At 42.3% G+C, this 22399-nt stretch overlaps 2 protein-coding genes and 1 long non-coding RNA gene across 7 annotated transcripts; 2 read left to right on the top strand and 1 right to left on the bottom strand.

The window, feature by feature from the left end:
• The first annotated feature begins 1617 nt into the window (after positions 1 to 1617).
• nim1ka (NIM1 serine/threonine protein kinase a) lies at positions 1618 to 15609 on the top strand. 5 transcript variants are annotated; one of them, XM_086173501.1, is made up of 7 exons: positions 1618 to 1751; positions 7030 to 7499; positions 7618 to 7902; positions 8060 to 8172; positions 10066 to 10187; positions 12219 to 12365; positions 14274 to 15609. In XM_086173501.1, exons 3-7 carry the CDS (start codon positions 7619 to 7621, stop codon positions 15030 to 15032), a joined length of 1425 nt encoding a protein of 474 aa, XP_086029627.1. In that variant the 5' UTR covers positions 1618 to 1751; positions 7030 to 7499; position 7618; the 3' UTR covers positions 15033 to 15609. The 5 variants fall into 5 exon arrangements, with proteins under 5 accessions (XP_086029627.1, XP_086029629.1, XP_086029632.1 ...); XM_086173503.1 differs by having other exon boundaries at positions 1636 to 1742; XM_086173506.1 differs by having other exon boundaries at positions 1703 to 1720.
• LOC147218228 (uncharacterized) lies at positions 14598 to 16489 on the bottom strand. Its single transcript, XR_015108782.1, has 3 exons — positions 16366 to 16489; positions 15489 to 15569; positions 14598 to 14765 (listed from the first exon to the last, which is right to left on the bottom strand). It is a non-coding gene; the product is annotated as an uncharacterized LOC147218228 (long non-coding RNA).
• Positions 16490 to 16638: 149 nt separating this feature from the next.
• creb3l3l (cAMP responsive element binding protein 3-like 3 like) lies at positions 16639 to 22095 on the top strand. The gene is made up of 10 exons (XM_086173679.1): positions 16639 to 16768; positions 18052 to 18192; positions 18423 to 18822; positions 18910 to 19010; positions 19104 to 19196; positions 19513 to 19619; positions 19887 to 19955; positions 20038 to 20122; positions 20234 to 20327; positions 20464 to 22095. The coding sequence occupies exons 2-10, from the start codon at positions 18052 to 18054 to the stop codon at positions 20859 to 20861; spliced, it is 1488 nt and encodes a 495-aa protein (XP_086029805.1). The 5' UTR covers positions 16639 to 16768; the 3' UTR covers positions 20862 to 22095.
• The last annotated feature ends 304 nt before the right edge of the window (positions 22096 to 22399 follow it).

The raw sequence follows: 22399 nt of genomic DNA, 5'->3' as shown, positions 1-22399 counted from the left end.
TTATTTCAACTCTAAAATCATTAATAACCATATAAATGCACCACCATTATTTTGTATGTAATCATCAATACAAAATTAAACAAAAGGAAAAAATAAGGAGTTTCTAAATTCAATATCGATTGGAAATAGTTATACAATATTCAAAGAAAATAGTTTTGGGGGTCTAAAAATGCACAGGTCTGCTCGAGACCTCTTCAAACCTCAGCTTCCTACCCAGACCTTGTCTAGGTGGGGCCACCTCAGAATAATGTTTGCCCTCAAAGGGCCACATGTAACAGCAACGGTATAAATGTAATGTAAAATAAATGTAACTACTCCTTTTTGTGACTCATTCAAAATCCAAAATGTTACATATGCATTTGTAAAAAAAAAGTTTTCTGTTTTATAATGCTAGCTTTCGCTGCTGCAGTGTTTTTGGATGCGGCTTTCGTGAAGACGTTTTGCTGCTGTCGTATTTTGGCTTTTAATACTTGGGCAATTTGTTGTTCTTTCTGGAAGGCTAACTTTGACATATTTACCTCCGTGTTTGGTGTCAAACTGCAGACAATGATTTTACTCTTTGACAGCTGTCGCTGCCCCATAACACAAAAGACATACCGCTTTTTCTCCTTGAAGCACAAACACGTATTGGCCTTCTCATCTTTTTTGAAACAGCCTTCCATCTGAATCAACTTTTCTCTTCCAGGACATTTAGGACTATTCTGTATTTCTGTAATCTAATGGCGTCACTTTGAAGGTATAATGATCGGCATGAATTGCGGAAAATGTAGTTTATGGTCAATGAATGCATTTAGATTTATTTTTTTCAGACAGTCAGACCTGTTCAGATGTTCTCACGGGCCACAAAAAATGATGGGGTGGGTCGGGCCTTGAGTTTGACACATGTACTTGTAAATTGTCACGTTTCAGTCAGGGAAACACCCGGGTGATGGTACAACATCAATTTAATAAGCAATAACTGTTGTTGGCCACACAAGCCTGCAATACAAGTGACTGTTCCCGCCCAATTCCAGGTAAAAAAAAAACCCAAACCACACCAACAAAAATCCCAGAAAACAAGAATCACACAGAAAACAAGAATCAACATAAACCCCAACATTCGTGACTTGCTAAAACACGTCACATATATTTTTATATATTTTGACATACCTTTATTGTAATTTCTTTTTTTTTCAATCTTTACCGTTCATTTATTTTATTTTTGTTATTCACTATTGTATTCTTTATTTTTATATAGAGTTTTATTTTGATTCATCCCTACTTGACTGTAGCAGGAGTCATTTAAATATAATAAAATAATAGATATAGACTGTAATAAATAAAATTAAAATACATATAAAATATAATACATAAATACAAATTAAATAAAATTAAAATTAATTATTTTGATTTTGCTTTTCAGACTCTGAGCCAGTCCAGATGATGTTTCGAACATTGGAGATGTTTACCAGCCGTGCTTCTTTGACCCCTGCACGCCAGGACCACGGCTACCTGAGGGTTTCCAGTCTCCAGTGATCGTCTGTCGTTCTCGCCTCTCATTGGTCAGGAGCCGCTCCGGTGGCCTCCCCCGGGCTCTTCCGATTGGCCGCTCCGCCTGTCAGTCAATGGGATCACTTTGGCTACGGAGCCGACTGCTGCAGAATCAGTTGCGTTCAACGTCAGCCTGCAGCCCCGGAGAAGATGAATCTGCGGGGAAACCGAGAGATCCCGTCGCCGCGGGGTAAGAAGAGATGTTCATAGAAGTAAGAAACGTAAGTCTCGTTATCTTTTGTCGCGTTTGGCGTGCCCGCTGCGGCTCGGCTCGGGAGACGCGGTGACTCAGTGTGGCCTGCTGGGAGGAGGCGTTCACACACTGCCGCCTGTCAACGAGTGCGGCCAACAACTGACTTTAGTGATGCACTTGTTTGCACGGTGCTAAGAATAGGCCTGCATTAATACCCGTTGTTGTGCTGCATCGAATACTACCAGCTAACCGCTTTGCAAGTCGTGCTCTGTGCAGCCTTGAGAGCCTTACCTTGAAAATCATCATCTAGGATTTCAAAAGACTCTCGGAGTGAGGGTGAAAAATGTGTCTGTGCATATATGTGTGTTTTTTGTATGTATACATACATACATACATACATACATACATACTATATATATATATATATCGTCTTTTTTTTGGGCTTTTCCCTTCAGGGGTTGCCACAGCGAATTCACCTTCTCCATCTAACCCTATTCTCTGTATCCTCCTCCCTCACACCAACTACCTTCATATCCTCTCTCACGACGTCCATAAATTTCCCTCTGGTCTTCCTCCAGACCTCCAATTCCTGCATCCGTCTAACAATATATTCCCTCTCCCTCCTCTGTCCGTGACCCAACCATCTCAGTCTGACCTTCTCCCTAAAACATCTATCATGATGGAGTCATTCCTGATCCTCTCCATCCTGGTCGCTCCCAAAGAGAACCTTAGAATCCTCACATCTGCGACCTCCAGCTCTGCCTCCTGTCTTTTGGTCAATGTCACTGTTTGTAGAGCATACAGCATGGCTACTCTCACCACTGCAATTCCTTTCGAGAAGAAATCATTTGATTGATGTCCATGTGTCTATCAGACCTTGTATGATCATTATTGTAACATCAGAGTTATAGATATATGTGAAACCATATTAACTCTTGTGAAAGTTGGAGTAGTTTCCGTATTTTTGGAGTCAAGTTGTCAAATCAATGTACCGGAGCAGGAAGTACGATATTTCTCTTTAGCCGTGTGGCAGGATAGACGGGAAGGAGCACAGAATGAAGTCTTCCTCGGTGCATAGAAGTGGACTTAAAGCCTCGCGCTCAGTGCCTGCAAGTTAATGATCATGCGATCATCAGCTCAGGAATCCGGCAGCGCTGCCCTTCACCTCCGGGCCCTGAACTGCTTTGCTGTTCGGATCAGACCGAGCGCTACGGTGAGCCCGGGCGTCTCCGCTGTTGCACGTCGGTCGTTTTTAGGCTGGATTCGTTGCAAGGACGAGGACGCCGAGCCCGCAGGTCTGCTTCGCCTTTGTCTTGGGAAATAATATCCATGCAGCGATGCTGTGTCATGCCCTAACTACGTTGTTTGTTTTTTTTTTCATGTTGTTCTCAGCCCATTTGAATCCTGTTTATTTTTGTTTATTTTTCTCACTCTGTTTATGTTCCTATCCTTGTTGTTGTTGTTTTGGTTGTCTGTTTTCACCCTTACTATCTTTTTTTTTTCCCCCATTCTGTTGTCTATTCTTATCTTTGATGTTGTTGTTGTCTGTTTATTTGTCTTCGAACTGTTGTCCAATTATCTCTCAAAATCTTAAACCATAAAAAAAAAAGAATCTTACCCACTTACTGTAAATCATAAATTATCTGTATCTATAATCATAACTGTGCAATATTTGTTCATACTCTTGTGCACTCCTTATCTTTCACCTGGTGCTTAAGACACTTTATAGCTCTGACTAGTTACATAGACACTTTATAGTTTTATTTGTATTCCTTTTTTATACTGTTTATACAACTTCCTTCTATTGTTTATTATTGTTATGTTTTACTTGAAACTCTGGCACAACAATTTCCTTCGGGATAAATAAAGTTGTTCTTATTCTTATAATTATTGATACTATAACTGTTATACTGCTATGACAGAAGAATTTCCCCTATGGGGATGGATAAAGTTTATCTTATCTTATCCTTAGAAGACTATCAGCCAGACTTAAAGGAAACAGTATACATTTTAATCAGATCTTTTGCATATTTTATATTGATCGGTGCATCTCATACGCACATACTTTGCTTAAATTCATATTTATTTGTGCGGTGACAGTGGGACTTTTACAGCTGCTTTAATTATGAATACACGCAGTTTAATATTAAGAGGGTAATAAAACTTACCAACGGGATCGTCTAAAATCCTTTTATCTCTGGCTTTGCACGCTAAGGCTTGGCTTGGACGCTGAATATATTACCTTTTTTTTTTTTTTTCCAGCGTAAATAGCTCTCTCAGTGTCCATTAATCTCCACCTGAACGCAGTTTGCTCTCGGTACTGATGGTCCGTCAGTCATTGCACATGAAATATTGGTCCGTGTGGACTGTCGGCGCTGAAAAGCTCTTTTGAAGTGCAGAAGAAAGAAGAAATAATGAACCAAAAGCGGTTCTGATACGGTCCTACGCTTGCAGGAATCTGTTCCTGCAAGCGGCATCACTGAACACTGAGACGACATGAAGTTTCTGTGTTGGAGTGAGAAAAAGGACAAACCGCCACTAGATGTCAAATCCATCAGACACACATATTGAATATTGACACTCCTGCAAAGGCGAAATCATTTCTATCATTTTTGTTTTTCTACGTAATATAAGATAAGAAAAGATGAATTTTATTGACCCTCATTGGGGAAATTATTTTGTCACAGCAGCGTAACAGTTACAAGTGTCAAATAAATATGAATGAAAATATAGATAAGACATCCACAAATAAATAGACAGCAGAGAGAACAACAACAGGATAAGAATGGACAACAGTAAGGGTGAAAATAGACAACCGAAACTAAACGGCAACATCAACAGGGTGACAACAATGGCAATGACAAGAATGAAAACTAGCCAGGAAGCGAAGGAAGCGTTCAGACAGGAAGCTGCCGGTGCAGAAACCTGAACCCTTTGCACCGCGGGTCCCCGAAGGGTCCGTCCGCTCTATGTTCTTAGGGCACGTATTCCTTATTCCTGGCCGTTTCACCGCTGAGCTCTTAATCCGTGTCAACCGTGCATCTCAATTAACACACTGGGGAGCTTTGTGTGGAGACAGCCTGCTGTGTATGTGTGTGTGTGTGTGTGTGTGTACACAACTCCTGCGATTCATGTGTCCGTCCGAGGAAGGCTGCGTGAATGAGCGCGAAGTAGCGAGCCCGAATGCATAACGGCGAGGAAAGGGAGAAAGTGAAGCACGGGAAGAGTGAGGCACAACGGGAGGCAAGCAGGGAGTTACGCAAGAAAAACAGGGCCAAGGAACTCTGTCTGAGAGCCATGTTTTGTGGGAAACAGCTCCTCCCCGCTTTCAACTTGTTTAAATGCATCCAGTCTCCGCGAACGGTGACCGATTCTTGGTGCGCAGCTGTTGTGGATCGGCACTTCTGTTCCCCATTGTCGTGAAGAGGCCGCTGATGCTAACAGCTTGTTCAGCACTAGGCCGAGCCTCATTCATCCTCCGCGGATACTCAGGGAAATGACTGAGCGTCTGGTGAGTAATAATGGGACCCATGCTTTGATTACCTTTTTTTTTTCTCTTTTACGATTGTTGATGAATGGCTGGCTGGTTGCAGGGCATTGGAAAAGGTTATCCAGACACTTGCGCGCGGTTTTACGGCCACATGTGGTCGTTGTTAAAGACATGGAATAACTAAGACTTAGCGCAAGATTAACAGCAGTCCTGAAGCGAGTCCCTCTGCAGAAGTGCTTAAATCCTAATTTCCCCAGATGGTGACGTAAACGTCATTATATAAAACCAGCCCGTCGGCTTCTGCCTTTCACAAACTTGAGACGATGATCTTCATGCCCGGATTGTGCGGGTCATTTAAACATGGTGGGCGTCTTTTGCCGCTCGAAAGTCAGAGTGAAATGCTACGAACAGAAGATCTAGTTGGACTTGACATCATTTGTTTTGAAGCGATAACTGAATTTAAAGTTGAGGAATTCTGAATTTCAGCGTATGCACTTTAACCTCCTAAGACCCGACGTCCATGTGACGTCAACAAAAAAATGGCCGACCAAACAAACGGCAAGGGTTTTCCGAGGTGAACGGATGATTTTGGCCTCTACCTAATGATGTGTGTGTATGTGTGTGTGTGTGTGTGTGTGTGTGCGCGCGCTCGGGCTGAATGCAACGTGTATGACCGCAAACACGCCGTTGTGTGCTCTCCTTCTTGACACAACAGAAAAAAAAGGACAAACAAACACTCAGTGTGTGTCTATCGCCAAGCAACCGAGGGCGGGGGGATCTCGGGTTCGGTGGAAGCAATTTGGGCGACAAAAACTCACCTTCTGGTCCCACCAGTTAAAACTCCCGAATCAGTGTCCTCATCGTAGGCTTTATGGTATCAAGGTGAATTCATTATCTCTTCTGATGTGCATTAATACAGATAAATCAGTATCCTGATGGGATTTCTGTTCTCAACATTCATGTGTTTATCTCCCGCTCGAGGGCCCTTCAGTTTTTCCCTTTTTTCTTCTAATTCACACACATAAAAGACTGGTATTCAGGGCGCGCTGCTTTTTTTATCCCTCTTAGCGGGTCCTTTTAGGCGGCCCGAGATCAATGCTGAGATATTCATGTCCGATCGGCTGGAAGGTGTTTGAAGGCCCGGGGGCGGATTGTACGTCTGACAAAACAGAGCTACATAAATTTCCCGGGAAGGGTTTCATGCGTCTCCATTTAGACGCGGATCAGAGAACGGCCGAGCACTTCAGGAGACAATGAGACCGTCTTTAACCCGACATTAAAAAAAAAAACGGCTATTTTCCAGGAGCCACTCTGAAAGCTGGTCCGCAGGGATCTTAGTGCATATTTGTGTTTGATTAAAATGCAGTTTCAGAAGCTTTGCAACGATCAAACCCGTTTTGGTTTGCCGGTCGGACGACTCAAACCGCTAAAAAATTCAAAATTAAACTGTTCAATTTTGAAAACCGATAGACTATTTCTTGACCCGTTGACGGAATCCCGGCGGGTCCGGGCAGAGAAATCTCTCACCTTTAAACGGGTGAATATTGAGAATGTAATTAGACGAGGTGTTCCCCCGGGAAACTATGGGGAAAAGTCATTTTAAAACGTAATTATTCAAATGTCCTGTCTTTGGAGGTGAGGTTGGTTAATTCCACGCGCTCTGTGAGTGCAGGAACCAGCAGATTTAAGAAAAAGAAATTGCCCGATTCGCGCCGTCGTATTTATTTAACACATGCGAGGAAAGCGGTGGGAACATTTAGAACGGACATTAAAATAAATGATATTTCTCCGTGTGCTTTCCTGTGCTTCTTTTCAGATTGCCCCTGTAAATCCTTCTTGGCTGCACCCTGACACCGTCATCTGTTCAACCTCTTTCCTCTAACCCCCCTCCCTCCCTCCTTCGCTCTCTCTCTTTCTCGCTCTCCTCCTCCCTCCTCTTCAACCTGTGCCCTATTTAAACCTCGGCCACTCAAATGAGCCCATTAAACCTGTATGGCTCTTGACAGTAAGAGCAAGAGTGAGCAAGAATCTGATAACAAAAAGAAGACTGTCCATCCTCCACGGCTCTCTGGGGGGGTTTCGTCGGCTCGTGAAATGCGACGAGAACATAACTGCAGAACGCAGATGAGACGCCGGCCCTGATGATCCATCGGGATGCGACGAGCTCTTGGTTGCACGGGCCGGAGAGTTCGCTTTGAGCACAGCGAAGGTCTCGCTGGTGTCCATGCCCGAGCTTCCAAACAGACATGATGATCGGATGAGGACCGATGCTGCACATATTTGAAGGTAAACCATTTGTTTTTCCCACGTTTGGATCAATGCTAAAGCTAGGCTAAGCATTTCCCAATGTTTACCATTTTTCCTCGTCCTGCTAAGTCCGCTCCACCCCGGGCGTCTCTTGCAGGATGACCGCCGTCTGCCCTTCTGAGAAGAGCCCGGACGGGGCCCAGGTGGGGGCCCGTGCCGCGGGTTCAAGGGGGTCGGGTGCGGCGTGCACCGCCGGGAGCAGCTCGGTTTCCGGGCCGGAGTCGACCCGGGACTCGAACGGAGGCTCCGTCCCCGGCGGACAGAGGCACGCGCGCTGGAGCCACCAGGACAGCTCGGACGTCAACACGGACGATGAAGGAACCGCCGTCCGCCGCCTCACTCCCCTGGAAAGACTGAACCTGGACATGTGTCAGGACGAGAGGTGGGAGCGGAAGCCACGGGGATTAAAAAAAAAAAAAAAAAGTCAACCCCCGACAGATTTGCACGGAAAATATTCATGCGTTTCAGGTTTGACCGACGTAGCGGTTGTGAAAATTGTCCGCTTCGTTTACGTGCTGTGTCGTCTGATGCGGTGGCAGGGTGGTTCGTGAGCTCACAGTGGGCCGAAGAATCGGCTTTTACAAAATTCGAGGAGAGATCGGCTGCGGCAACTTCTCCCATGTCAAGTTAGGAATTCATGCGCTCACTAAAGGTGAGACACTGACGCTCTCAAGTGAAATGTGACTGTAGTTCCAGTAATACACGCACTGTATGCAGGAGCAGCGGAAAACAGACCTTTATTTGTGTTCGGCGAAACGAAGAGCTTGCAGAAGGGAATCCTTAAATCCATCATCCCTGTTGAGCCGCATTTTGTAACAACGGTGCATTTTGTAATAAACGTCCAAAATGTAATAACTTTTTCATTTCATTTTGTAATAAAGCCACATTTTGTAATAAACTGCCGCATTTTGTAATAAACTGCCCCAATGCATTTTGTAATAAATTTTGCCGCATTATGTAATAAGTTATTACATTTTGAGAAGATTAGTACAAAATGCAACTTTTTTATTCTCTAGGAAATGTAATAACATGGAATTTATAGAATATTCTCTGTTAATGCAACCTTTGAATAGTGTACTGATAGTAATTGCTAAGTACTGCTCCTAGGCTAATACAGTGATACTAATAATAGGCCTGGCTTTTACAAATACTTTAAAGTAAAATAAACTACAATTAACAAACAAATAAACTATGCTTTAGTATTGTTATTACATAATGCACCATGTTATTACATTTCCTAGAGAATAAAAAAGTTGCAAGTGCATTTTGTAATAATCTTCTCAATATGTAATAACTTATTACGTAATGCGGCAAAATTTATTACAAAATGCGTTGGGGCAGTTTACTATAAAATACGTCAGTTTATTACAAAATGCGGCTTTATTACAAAATGAAATGAAAAAGTTATTCCATTTTGGACGTTTATTACAAAATGAAATGAAAAAGTTATTCCATTTTGGACGTTTATTACAAAATGCACCGTTATTACAAAATGCGGCTCAACATCCCTCTGTCCTGGCTTTTTAATAAGTCTTAAGTGATAATTTGGCTGATAAGCCGTTTTCATCCAAACTAACAAGTTCGTCCTTTTTCTACGGCAGCGGGCTAAAAGGCTCGGTGGCGCTGGCCAGGGGGCTGATTCAGCCGCAAAGACAGCTGTCCGCTACCCTTGAACAGATTGAATGATTAGAGATCTCCAGTTTCCTTAGCGACGGCTGAAATTGCTGCATGGCTCATCAAAGGCTAAAAGATAGCGTGTGTGCGTGTGTGTGTAAATCATGCATTACAGTTGTAATGTACTATTGCTAACATTTCCACCTCTGTAATGTGTGTGCGTTTGTCTTCTCCCTATGACAGTGGTATCATCTGATGCTCCAAAAACTCAATGTGCGCCGCCATGCATTTTGGATGCGCGCATTGAAAGCGCTGTTCCAGCTGAATGGGAGCCCAAATCTGAATAATACATACTGACGCACAATTAGATATGGCCGCACCATTTAGCCCCCCGAAAGAACCCCTCGCTATCCAGTTACCTGAGGTCCGCTTCACGCCTGCGCACAGATACATATAATATCCACTCGGAACGGTTGGCATAAAGGCGGGCATCTATTCACGATAATCAATCACGCAACATAATCAAGAAAATTGTTTTTTTACCCCCCCTCCCCCAAGACGACAGCGCCATCAAATTATAGGACGCAGAGCATCTGGCCCGGCCTCTGCAGGCTAATTCTCTGTTGGCTGGCTTTCCTTTTCTAAGGTGCTCGATCAAGAATTATGGAATGCACTTAATGTACCCCATTTTCCCTCCTGTAATTTTACCACTTTTCATCATAGATGTTGCAGATATATTGTGTTTTTTGTGTGTGTGTGTTTGTTGTGACTTGCCCCGTCTTTTGTGCAAATGAAACAAAGGCTTTTACATTATACCGTTAAACAAGCACAAATTGGATCACATATGTTATCGATTCAGCCCGTCCGATTTTAGGAGCGCGTCCGTAACGCTGAGTTTTCGCTGACCTTCGTCCGCTTTCTGCCTCACCAGACAAAGTGGCCATAAAGATCCTGGACAAAACCAAGCTGGATCAAAAGACCCAGAGGCTGCTGTCCAGAGAAATCTCCAGCATGGAGAAACTCCACCACCCGAACATCATACGCCTCTATGAGGTTTGACTCACCGGCGTGTCCATTTATATAATCTTATTTTACCATTGATGGTAAATTCATCGTTATCCATCATAAATTCCATTGATCAATGCGGTTTAAGCGTGTCACTCGGGGAATGTTTGCACCAATTACATAAGATAAGATAAGATTAGATAAGAACAACTTTATTTATCCCGAAGGAAATTGTTGTGCCAGAGTTTCAAGCAAAACATAACAATAATAGATAATAGTAGGAAGGAGGGAGAAGAAGAAATACAATAAAATATAAAGTGTCAAGGTTAAAGCTATTAACCTCAGGCTGATTGATCTCTTTGAATGCAACAGATTTTGCTGCAGACAACGCATGTGTGTTATCATTTAATGTGTGTAATAATTTTAATGTCTCCAGGTGAAGTGTAGTGAAGTGATGCAAACAAGATTTTTTATCATTATTATTATTTTTTTTGGCGGATTTAAATTTGAGATATTGCCATCAGTGGACAGCAATTTAATTAGCTTCTACATCAGGGGGTCTCAGATGTATGGCCCGCCAGGAGGCCCCATCCTATCTGTGGAATAAATCTAAAATTTGAAATAATCCATAAATGAACTACTTTTTTTAAAATAAAAATGTAGTTCCTATATTGTCTGCTTGGGTTGCACTGTTTTTGTCAGTGTTAGCATCATGGCACGACACTGTGTGACTCAGAGCTTTTAGCAAATGGCAGCAATGCAGCTTCCAGGTCTGTAAACAGCATTTTGTCTTATTGTTAGACATTTACCTGTTTTTCCGTCAGCAAGATGTCGTCGTCAAAAAAGAGAAAAGTGGACATGGGAGATAGGGTTCTCCAAGAAAAATGGACCACTTCTTATTTGTTTGTTGTGGTTGATAAGAAACCCGCGTGCTCGATGTGGAGGCAGCAGGTTACGGCGCCATAATGAGACTCGCCGTGGCGAAAAATACAACAAAATGCACGAGAAGACAGAACTGAAGCATAGTGTTGTTGAAATTGCACTTTTCTTAATGAATCTTAATGAAAAGGAACAGTTTCATGACATATAAAGATTTTTATAATTCGCCTGTTCTCCTTTACACTAAAAAAGGAAACATTTGGACTTAGACTTCTAGGTAATTACGCTATGATTTTACTGGTCCGGCTATGTGGCTCCTGGACCAAAATGAGCAGGACAACCTTGTTCTAGATGCTCACAATAAGGTTTAAGAATAAGTGGTTGTGCACACCCTCCAAGTGTTTACTTTTTTTTTTAACGTGTCACTCCACTCGTATCATGTTTACTTTTTTTGTCAATGTTATTGTCTCTCTCTTTCTGTTCTTATCCTTGTTTTTGTCATTTTGGTTGTCTAAATATAGAGATAAACTTTATTGATCCCCATAGGGGAAATTCCTTTGTCACAGTAGTGTAACCGTTATAATGTCAGAAAAAAAAGGAAATAAATAGGAATATAAATAGGAGTATAAATATAAATAGAAAGGCAGAAGACAGTATATAGCAAGACAAAAAAAATAAAATTATTCTCTAACTATTCTCACCCTTGCTGTTTTTTTTTTGTATTCTGTTGTCTGTTTTTATAAGAATAAGAACAACTTCATTTATCCCGAAGGAAATTGTTGTGCCAGAGTGTCAAGTAAAACATAACAATAATAAATAATTGTAGCAAATTGTATAAAAAGTACAAAAAAAGGGGGGAGAATAAGAAATACAAATAAAATTATAAAGTAACAAGTCAAGGCTATAAAGTGTCTAAAGGTCTTAAGTACAATTATCCTTGTTGTAGTTCACTCTACTGTCTATTTATTTGTTTTTATTTATATGTGAGCTCAGATTTATTGATACTGTCATTGTTGTGCTGCTGTGACAAAAAAAATTCCCCTATTGGGATCATTAAAGTCTTATCTTAAATATTTATGGCTGTGTAGAAAATGCATGCCTGCAAGTGAAAACAGGGAAATACAGATATCCAAAACACAAGCCTCACACGCGTTGGACATGCTAATGCTTTGTGTGCTATTCCTTCTTCTGCATCTCCAGGTGGTGGAGACATTGTCACGGTTGCACCTGGTGATGGAGTACGCGGGCGGAGGGGAGCTTTACACCAAGATAACAACCGAGGGGAAACTTTGTGACCCCGACAGCAAAGTCATCTTCGCTCAGATCCTCTCCGCTGTGAAGCACATGGTCAGTACAGAGCATTCATTTTCAAATTTATCGTCGTTAGGGCGATTTATGGATTTATTGGGGGGCAAACGAGCCTCACGCTGTCTCGTCACATCGGACCGATGAAATGATTGTGAAAGGCTGAGGCCGTTCGATTCTGACATAGAAGAAGAACGACTTCAACGGTTTTGGTGCGCAGGAGGAAGTTGGAGTAGAACAAATTTTGTTAATAAAGGATAAATTATTAGATCAAGTTGTGTATTTTGCAGCCGAACTGTTCCTTTATGTTGTCCATTATTATCCCTGTTGTTGTTGTTACTGTTGTCTATTTATTTGCGTATGTCTTGCTATCTTCGGTCCACTTTTTATATTCACATTGTATCTTAAGATGGAAAGAACGAGTCCTTACGTGTGTTTTCTGTTGACGACGGTAGAAAACAGAGTGTTCGCTCTGTCCTTTACTGTCCGTAACCTAAACATGAATACATGTGCCATGAATAAGCATGTACTCAAGGAAAAAGCAAAATTAAATACAATAAAGTAATTACAAATAATTATGCTGTAATCAACAACCACCAAAATATAATTTAAATAATATTATATCCAAATCTGAGACTAAATTACAAAAAATGGAAAATGGCACTAACACATATTTATTTTACTTTTTCATTTTTTGACATGATAACTTTTACGCTGCCAAAGGACAAAGGAATTTCCCCAATGGGAATCAATAAAATATATACTATTATCAATCTTTTTCATCATCCGTGTTACAGGCACTGTTTGGAAAAAAGCATTTCCGGTATGTATTTGTAGATATCACCGGTATATTTAATTGAAATATTTCAGTGTAAAAATCTCATGTTATAATATGGACACCTGTGGCTTATACACGTACACATAGATTTATTTAGTTATTCAGGTGCACTCAATAGTCTGGAAATGATGGTAGTCATTTATTGTTTCCGGTCGGACAAAAGCCAAAGCTTGAACACTTAAATAGCGCAGGACATAAAGCATTTGTCTTTGGAACCGAACATTTCTGGTTTAATTCCCGGTCCCTCTTAGTGTGTAAGAGTGTTGCGAAGAAAGACACTGGCGCCCCTAACTGGCGCTGGTGGACCTTCGTGATGGCTTCATTGCAGAGAACGAATTTCCTCGCGAGGGTTAAATAAAGCACAGTGATCCCTCGCTGTAACGCAGTTTACTTTTCACGGTTTCGCTACTTCATGGATTTGCATTGTGCATTGTGCTCTGCATTCTGCTTGGCTAAAAAGTCACTCGATAACGTTGCAGTTTAATATGTACACGTACGTAAAACAGCTTGCCAAATTTACATTACGTGCGTGCAAATTCTCTTGCAATTTCGAGTTTCTCTAAAACCGATAATGTTGACAAAATGCTCTGGAGCGACAAAAGGCCCCAAAAGGCAGCGGAAGATGCTATCTATCGCAGATAAAGTTAAACTTCTGGACATGCTAAGGGAAGGTAAAAGCTATGCGGCTGTAGGTCGGCATTACGGAATTAAGGAATCTTCCGTTCGTTCTATAAAGAAGGAAGAAAAAAACATAAGGACGACAGCAGCAATAAGTTTGAATAAGGATGCAAAAAGGGTTGCAACTGTCCGCAACAAGATCATGGCAAGGATGGAGTCTGCATTAGCTCTGTGGATTAATGACTACAGAAAAAAAACCTTAAGTCTAACGTTATCTGCACAAAAGCGAGAATACTGTATCAAAACTGTAAAATGGTTTGACCTTTCTTTTCAATGTATAATAGAGTATTTTATTGTATAATGATTGTAAAAAAAAAAAAAAGGGTTCTACTTTACGGATTTTGCCTATCACGGGTTCTTTTTGGAACGTAACCCCCTGCGAAAAACAAGGTAATATTGTATACATTTATCGTTCTTTTTTTGTTCCACTGCAGCATGAAAACAACATCATTCACCGAGACCTGAAGGCAGAGAACGTCTTCTACACCAGCAGCTGCTGCGTCAAAGTGGGCGACTTTGGTTTCAGCACGCTGAGCCGGCGCGACGAGACCCTCAACACGTTCTGCGGCTCCCCGCCTTACGCCGCGCCCGAGCTCTTTCGGGACGAGCATTACGTCGGCGTCTTCGTGGACATCTGGGCCCTGGGAGTGATGCTGTTCTTCATGGTGACGGGCACCATGCCATTCAGGGCCGACACCGTGGCCAAACTGAAGAGATGCATCCTGGAAGGGGCTTACGTTCTGCCCCCCTGGGTGCCGGAAGCATGCCAGAAGCTGATCAGGGGAGTCCTCCAGCCCATACCATCTGACCGCTGCACGGTGGAGCAGATGATGGGCTGCGAGTGGCTTCTTCCGGTGGACCTCCCACGGGCCTTGGAGCCCTTTAAACTGGACCCGTCCTACCTGGCGGAGAGCGACCCGTCCGAGCTGGGGATAGAAGAGCGAGAGTTAAAAGCGGCCCTGGAGATGCTGGGAATCACCTCCGAGCACATCCTGAACAACCACGGAAAGGACTGCCGGAGCTCCATCACAGGGGTCTACAGAATCCTGCTGCACCGCGCTCACAAGAGGAGCGCCGTTGAGAGCGTGACCCTGGTCACAAAAGCGGTCGGCCCGGCAACGGGGAGCAAAAAGGAGCGTCTAAAGGTGTACCGTAGTTTACGGCACACCTCGAAACTCTGTATCATACTGTAACAAAGGCCTCCGCCCTGGAGAAACAATAGGGACTAAGAAATAAAGTGCTTTTCCAACTCAGCAGTACAGATAAAAATCTTTGTTACCTCACTCGGTTGTCGAGTGATCTGTTAGTAAGTCAAATTAGTCTCTGTGAGAAAGAAGATGCAAGTGAAATGTAATCGTCTCCTATTTTGATAGAGAATTACCGTTCGCAACAGGTTTGGAAATGCGTGACAAGTATTGAAGCAAACAAAAGGATGATTGTCTGACGCACACACACAAACACACACACACACACACACACACACAACTTTAGTTTGGATCATGTTTTCTGGATGAATACAGCCACAGCTAACGCCGTACTTTCAGCAAATATACCCTCAGAAATGGCAATGTAGCATTTTTAAGGAAAAAACTAAAAGGCAACCGAGATGTTTCCAGAATATAAACATGTAATATCATGATAATACGTACCTTTGTGTCTGATGTATCTCTATGAGATGTACCTCCTGTTCGACAGGTTGACTTATGTGACCTCATGACTTTCCCTGTGGCCTGAAAACACAAATAAATGACTCAATGGTTCAAATATCAACATTTAAGTGTTATGAACAACTTAAGTTTGCATTTCTACTCATCTGAAGCTGATTGGGCTCTATTTTAAGTGTCTGAACTATGTGGTCGATCACTTAAACTGTGAGCTGATTAATTTAGAGTAAGTTATGTTTACACAGCTTTGCCCAGCTATCTTTTCAAAACACTGAATGTATTTCAGGGAGACCACTACGCTTGCGGCACTCTATGAAAACACACCTCACACATATATGCATATAATTTACTAGTATACTAGTAATACATGGAAAGCGTGTGTGTGTGTGTGTGTGTGTGGGGGGGGGTCAACACACTGCAATGATTAATCGGATGTCTTATAATGAACTACTATCTTTTTTTTAATTATGAAAGATTAATCAATTTTCTTCTTATTGTAAGAGCCAGAAGAAAATCTACTCATGCTACCTTTCCATCGCAGCTAATTCACTGTCTTTGGATTACGGGCATTTGAGTACAGCATCTTGGATGTTAGAAAACTGATCAATCTTTTTTTTGTTTCTTTTTTTTTTTTACCATTTCCATACATTTTTTACACTGATTTAATTGTCAAAGAAACAATGAAGAGAAAAATAAATAATTAAAAATTGTTATTGTATATATTCTGTATATACATATGTGTGAGACAAACACACTGAAAGGATAAGTGGGTGTGTTGTCTGATAATAAAGCTATTAAAATCATTTTCTAATCATAAATGATTAATCTCTTTTTTTCTAATTTTAAAAACCACTATATTTACCTTTTTATCGCAACTTATTCACTATCTGGATAACGGGGCATTTCAACGCAGCATCTTGGACTCGGAAAACCGTTCGATCTTCCATTCACCCATTTTCTTTCATTTTTTTTAGAAATTGTATAGATTAATTAAATACCAAACGAAATAAGTAACATTCAAATAAATTAAAAAATAATTATTTTATAAGTCTATCTAAGACGCTCCGGCACACGGTAGTGCGGATACCCGGAAGTGACGTATCCCACGTGATGACGCATTTTCTGCCTCGTTGGAAGGTGCACAGCCGGAAGCGCCGTGCGGAGGAGGACCGCAGCGACCCAGGCTGACGAAACCCCGAACTGGAACACGAAATTACACCCCGGACATTCATCTGACTGGCGTGCAGTCCTCCGAGATCGCTACGGTAAGAAAATAAATGAGTAAATTTCGTCCTGTTGTGTCAACTAGCTTGATGCTAGTCGAGGCTAGCAGTGAAAGTCGCTGGGCTGACGCTTCCTTTTTGACTCGACGATTATATCCATACTCTTCCCTGCTTTTTGCTTGAGGAGCCCCTTTATTTTGCATTTGCGTATATTTTAAGGCCAAAACCTGCGAGTTAGATTTCTCGTCTTTACTCTGCTGCTCATAAGTAGGTCAAGTCTTTTGTCTTCAATTGCTGCAACTGTGAGACAACAATGCTCCTCTTGTTTTGCTTATCTGTGCCAAAACGCCACTCTCCGTCCAACATCTGCATTCATCGTGCAGCCAGTGCAACGAAGAAGTGGTGTCTTTTACGAATAATAAATGCAAAAAGACTATTATTTATGTTGACATTTCGCATTGCACGTAGACCTCGTGACAAAGGCACGGGGGGCGTGGCTCAGGAAGCGATGAGGTCATTGTGGGAAACGTTGCAATGATGCAAGACATGGGTGTTTACATCTTTGTCAAGTCGACGTGTCATTTACACATTAACTTTCACTAACATCCCCAAATATCAACACATTACTACTCACACTATTTTTTATTTTTTTTGTATGAAGCAGTCTCACTAGCCTATCTGCTTTTACTACATCTTGTTGTTGTCATGTGATACACTTGGCTCAGCAGATATTTGAATGGAAATGTAATTTAGATATAACTGTTATGCCTTGTCAAAGAGCTAGAAAAGAAGAACACACGCATATCCGCTACCCAGTTAGGGATGGGTGCAGGATCAAAAAAGTCGGTTTTGACTAAATCTCCACACCAAAAGTGCTCCAAAAAGAAAAGATGGTTTATTGCACATATAACGCAAAAACTTATTCTCGCACGCGTGACGTTTCGAGCAAAAAAAATAGGCTCCGCCTCAGATGCTAACCGGAGATGTGTGTTGACATACATCTCCGGTTTGCATATTTTTTCAAAACTCTAGTTAGATATAATTCCACAATAATATGTGAGTCACATCTTTTGATTTGATTGCCAGTCAATTTTGAAGGAAATATGTAACTAGTTATATATCAGAATCAGCTTTACTGGCCAAATATGTTTGCTCACATAAGAAATTGGTCTCTGGGTTACGGTTCCACCGTGTGCTAATGGTGCAACAACTCGGCTTAAAAGACCTTATACTTCGTCCAAAATACATGTGCGAATGCGTAAAGCTTGGATTGATTTACGATAACAATGACATCACTAAACCTGTATTCTGCAATGTTTCCACAGATGTCAGTGACGGAGGAGCTACGAGACATGGATGGAGCTGACCTGCTGGGGCTGCTCTTCCACGATGAGCAGAACGGATCTACTGAACCCCTCTTTTCTGACGGCAGCGGGCTCATGGAATCTTGGCTCTTTGAGCAGGATGTAAGGCTTGAGGATTTTATGTATTTTTTTTATGTTTTTTCGGTCACAGGGGAGGATAATATAACTTGAAGTGTAACTGTTTTACAGATGCGCAAACATTTTCCATTTAAATATACAAACATGTTATTGTGTTCACGAACACTAATTTAGGAAACTAATTTATTCTTAATCATGGCTTCCTGTTATGGTTCATGGTTCATGCTAGGTACATTTTGCTTTTTTTATTTCAGATGCTAACTGGCGTAGATACTGAGGACTTTCTGTCCAGCTTGCTAGAGGAAGAGGACAACACAATGGCTATCTGTCCCTCCCATTCTCCTTTGGGCAGCGACAGCGGCATCTCTGACGACAGCAGCACAGCTGGTGCGTCTGGAAACGGCAACCCCGTGAGATGCCCGAGCCCCCAAGGGAGCGATAGCGATATTGTGCCCAGTCCAAGTTATTCCCAGCCCAGCCCCGTCACCCCGGATCCCAACCCGGTCGCCGGAGAGCAGCAAGCGGAGAGTCTGGAGGCCTTAACTGTCCAAGCAGATCACAGCTACTCTCTCCTGCAGAGCGGATGCAGGGACATGGATCTCCTGCAGAGTGTGAGGGCTGAGAAGCCAGACACAGATGTTTTCATTGATCTGGGTATGTCGAGTGCGAACCCAACCTGGTACCGTTGTTTCCTAAAATAGGGACGGTCTCCATTTAAACGTATGTTATTTGTGTTATTAGATGATTTTGTGAGCGAGGCAATGGAGGAGGACCTTACCAGTGAGTTGCCCTGCACCCTGGCCATCGAATCCTCCCACCTGCAATCCACTGACATGGAACAGGTCATTCATTCTTCCATAGATGGCCATGATTTTACAATAACCACAGATTTCAATAATAATCAGAGCATTCAACTGTGCGTTACCTCTCTTTAGTTCCAGTTCAAAGAGATCGTTCTGTCCGAGGAGGAGAAACGACTCCTGGCCAAAGAGGGATTGACCATTCCGACACACATGCCGCTCACAAAAGTAAGATACGGAAAAAAAAATGTATCATATTTTCGCCGCTAATCTCGTCTTTGTGATGAGCAGCATCTGCTACTTATTGTTAATTATTTATTAATGCTGCTGCCGATGGCGTTAAAATGATCCCGTTTACAACGTGGCCATATGGAAGCGGATGCCCAGACTCGCTGCGAGATTCATTAATCCCTGCTTCACGTGTGAATGTGCAACATGGATCTCCCTTCTGCGCCGCCTGAGCTTCAGTCGCTCGAGGCGGGAATGAACATATTGTCATCTGCCGTTTGTACCCTCTGGTTAAAGCCTCCTCTTTGTGCAACAGGCGGAGGAAAGAACCCTGAAGAGGGTCAGACGGAAGATTCGCAACAAGCAGTCTGCTCAGGAGAGCCGCAAGAAGAAGAAGGTGTACGTTGACGGGCTGGAAAACAGGTGAGACGAACAGGCTGTCATCGTCTCCCGTGAATCTTGTCGAAATATTTATATCTTACCAATAAATCAGACCGGATCTGAAGCGGGCTCTTTTTTTTTTTTTTTTTCACCGCCCTTTGTTGATAATCCGCGACGACGACGTGGTTAATTATCACACGCATTTACTTGATCATGACACACTCCTGCAAAATCCCGATGTAGCAGGGACAAGAGGGCATTGCGTGTTGTTTCCATGCTTGGATAAACATGTATGTGCAAATTCCACAGGGTTGCCATCTGCACTGCACACAACCTGGAGCTGCAGAAGAAAGTCCAAATGCTTCAGAAACAGAACATGTAAGAACTCCTGACATATTCACGACGGTAACAAAAAAAGTCCCGGACCCGCTGACATGGTTACCAACGATTTAACTTCCAGGTCGCTGATCGAGCAACTAAGAAAACTCCAGGCTATTGTGAAGATGTCGACGATGAAAGCGAGCACGACCAGCACTTGTGTTTTGGTAGGAGAATTAACTCCCTTACCTCTTGACTTTCCTGACTCCTTCAAGCCCCACTTTTTTTTTTTAATCCCGCGTATTTCTCCTCACTGTCGTCACTGTTTCGCCCTCTAGGTGTTCCTGCTCTCTTTCTGCCTCATCATCTTCCCGTCAGTCAATCCATTTGGCAGCAACTCAGAACAGAAGGAGCTCTACACGCCATCTTCCGGTAAGTTCTGCCCTCTGCTGCTCGACCGCGTACCGGCAAACTGCAGCACTTAAGTTTTTCCAAGACTCCCGAGTTCGCGTAGCTTCACCTCATCGTTTTCGGTAACTAATAACCCAATGTCTTTTGACGATTACAGTTATATCCAGGACCCTGCGCTCGCTGCCCCCGGAGAGCACGGACGCCCTGTCCTACCTCGAGTCCGAGGAGGAGGAGGATGTAAGCCAACCGGAGCTGGATAACTTCAAATCCATCTATGCGGGCAGTCAGAAAAATCACACCCCAGATTACCAGCGGGTGGAACAGCCTGATTCGGAAACGGGTTTCAACAGCAATTCTTCGGCAGACTTCCCAGGTGCGTCGCAGGGCGCTGAGATCAAACCGGGGACAGCGGGTGGAGTAGAGGCTATAAAAGAAGGAGCCGTCGATCCCGTTGTGGCCGCCGTGGCGTACGACGTCTCAGGATCTAAGGATAACTGGATAGAACGGAACCCGCCGTCCGTCATATTACAGCAACACCGCTCGGATGAGATGTAGTGGCTGTTTGCATACATCTATATAACCACCAGAGGGAGCCATATTTGTGCTTATTGGGTAACAGAGGGAAGCTAAAACTTACAAAGGCCCCTCATATGTCAGTCTAAAGTTAAGAAAACTGTAATGCCCAAGATCTAGCAGCGTCCTGATGTACTACTGTTACTTTGTATGCACTTTGATCCGATCCCCTCGTCCCACAGGATAGAGAGAGCTACTTTTGCCGTATTTCAACATAAAAAAAATGGCAGCCATAAAATACACGCATGCATGTATTTTTGGATGCCACAATCTATTTGATATCTACTTGTTGGTGCTGTCGCCAAACGTTTGCAGTGATGCAACTGAAGATTACCTCAAGAAAAGTGTTAGTTGATGGTATTATTCTTAACTTAAATCCAAAAAGAGCTGTGGTTCACTCTAGCCTGCTGGATAGTTTCCTGCAGATCTTGACGTAAATGTAACCCCCCTCCTCCCCCAATGAGAGTTGTCATAATAGTTTGCACTCCAAACTAGCTACCAACATACATCGCGCCGTAGAGAATAGGCTGCTTTATCGTCATTGAGCTTGATCAAAGTGGTTGTCTGACCACAGTAATGCATAAGCCATTGCAGGACATTTGGCCATTTAGTAGACTTTTAAAGTTTGTTAGTATTTCCCTTGTAACAAGGGTATCCATGGAATGCATTCTTTTTATGTCGTACTGTAAATCAAGAACAATCATCCGCAGAAGATAGATAATGCAGTTGTAAGCGCCACACCCTGCTACCCCCTGTTTTAACTGTTTAACGGGCCATTCTTAACTTTATATCTTTATATACATGTCTGAAATACCTTTGCACTTTTGTGCACACAATGAGGGTCTTGATATATTTGCTCAGTAAAAGGTGCAGTATATACATATATATATATATATATGAATATATATATATACTTTTGAAATGTAATGATCTGTTTTGTCAGTGAGGCATTTTTATCAATATTATTGTTTGTGCATTTCTTATGTTACTGTTAATAGTAATGACGTCTGGTATAATCGACATCCAATGACATTTAAATGTTGGTGAAGGTTAAAAAAACAACAAAAAAACTCAACAAAAAAGTGCACTGATAAGTGATATAGTCTAATAATGGAATGTAAATAGCTGAAATTATTGTAAGTATTTATGTACAGTCCAAGCCTGAATAAGACATGTCTGAACATCTATAAAAATTAAAGGTTCTTTTTATATCCGATATGGTGCTGTTTCCTCCGACTGTCATTTCCTGCCACTATCCATGTCCATCTCGTAAACCACAATCTGTAAATAAGTTGTTTTTAATCCTACAATGTCACCTTAATGGCATTTTCACTTTTACTCACAGGGAAATGAATGAAGGCTGACTCACGAGCCTCTGGGATTTTACCCAGTCGACCTGTGACTTCCCCGTGGGTTGAAAATACCTCACACAGATTCCGTAGATATTGGTTATCTCAAGAGAATTACAGAATGTGCAACAAATTCTGCATAAATATTTGGAGAAGGCGTGTAATCTATTG

The sequence above is a fragment of the Fistularia commersonii genome, chromosome 26 (assembly GCF_037954325.1).
Source record: "Fistularia commersonii isolate RoL2024-O1a breed Wild chromosome 26, RoL_Fcom_v1.0, whole genome shotgun sequence".
Lineage (NCBI taxonomy): Eukaryota > Metazoa > Chordata > Actinopteri > Syngnathiformes > Fistulariidae > Fistularia > Fistularia commersonii.
This window is presented reverse-complemented; position numbering and strand designations above follow the sequence as displayed.

Excerpts from the sequence above, each read along its gene's own strand:
- creb3l3l (XM_086173679.1), top strand. The coding sequence starts at position 18,052 with ATGTCAGTGACGGAGGAGCTACGAGACATGGATGGAGCTGACCTGCTG. Across the intron at positions 19,011-19,103 it reads AATCCACTGACATGGAACAG|TTCCAGTTCAAAGAGATCGT; the intron begins GTCATTCATTCT and ends ACCTCTCTTTAG. Across the intron at positions 19,197-19,512 it reads CACACATGCCGCTCACAAAA|GCGGAGGAAAGAACCCTGAA; the intron begins GTAAGATACGGA and ends TTTGTGCAACAG.
- nim1ka (XM_086173501.1), top strand. The coding sequence starts at position 7,619 with ATGACCGCCGTCTGCCCTTCTGAGAAGAGCCCGGACGGGGCCCAGGTG. Across the intron at positions 8,173-10,065 it reads AATTCATGCGCTCACTAAAG|ACAAAGTGGCCATAAAGATC; the intron begins GTGAGACACTGA and ends CTGCCTCACCAG. Across the intron at positions 10,188-12,218 it reads ACATCATACGCCTCTATGAG|GTGGTGGAGACATTGTCACG; the intron begins GTTTGACTCACC and ends CTGCATCTCCAG.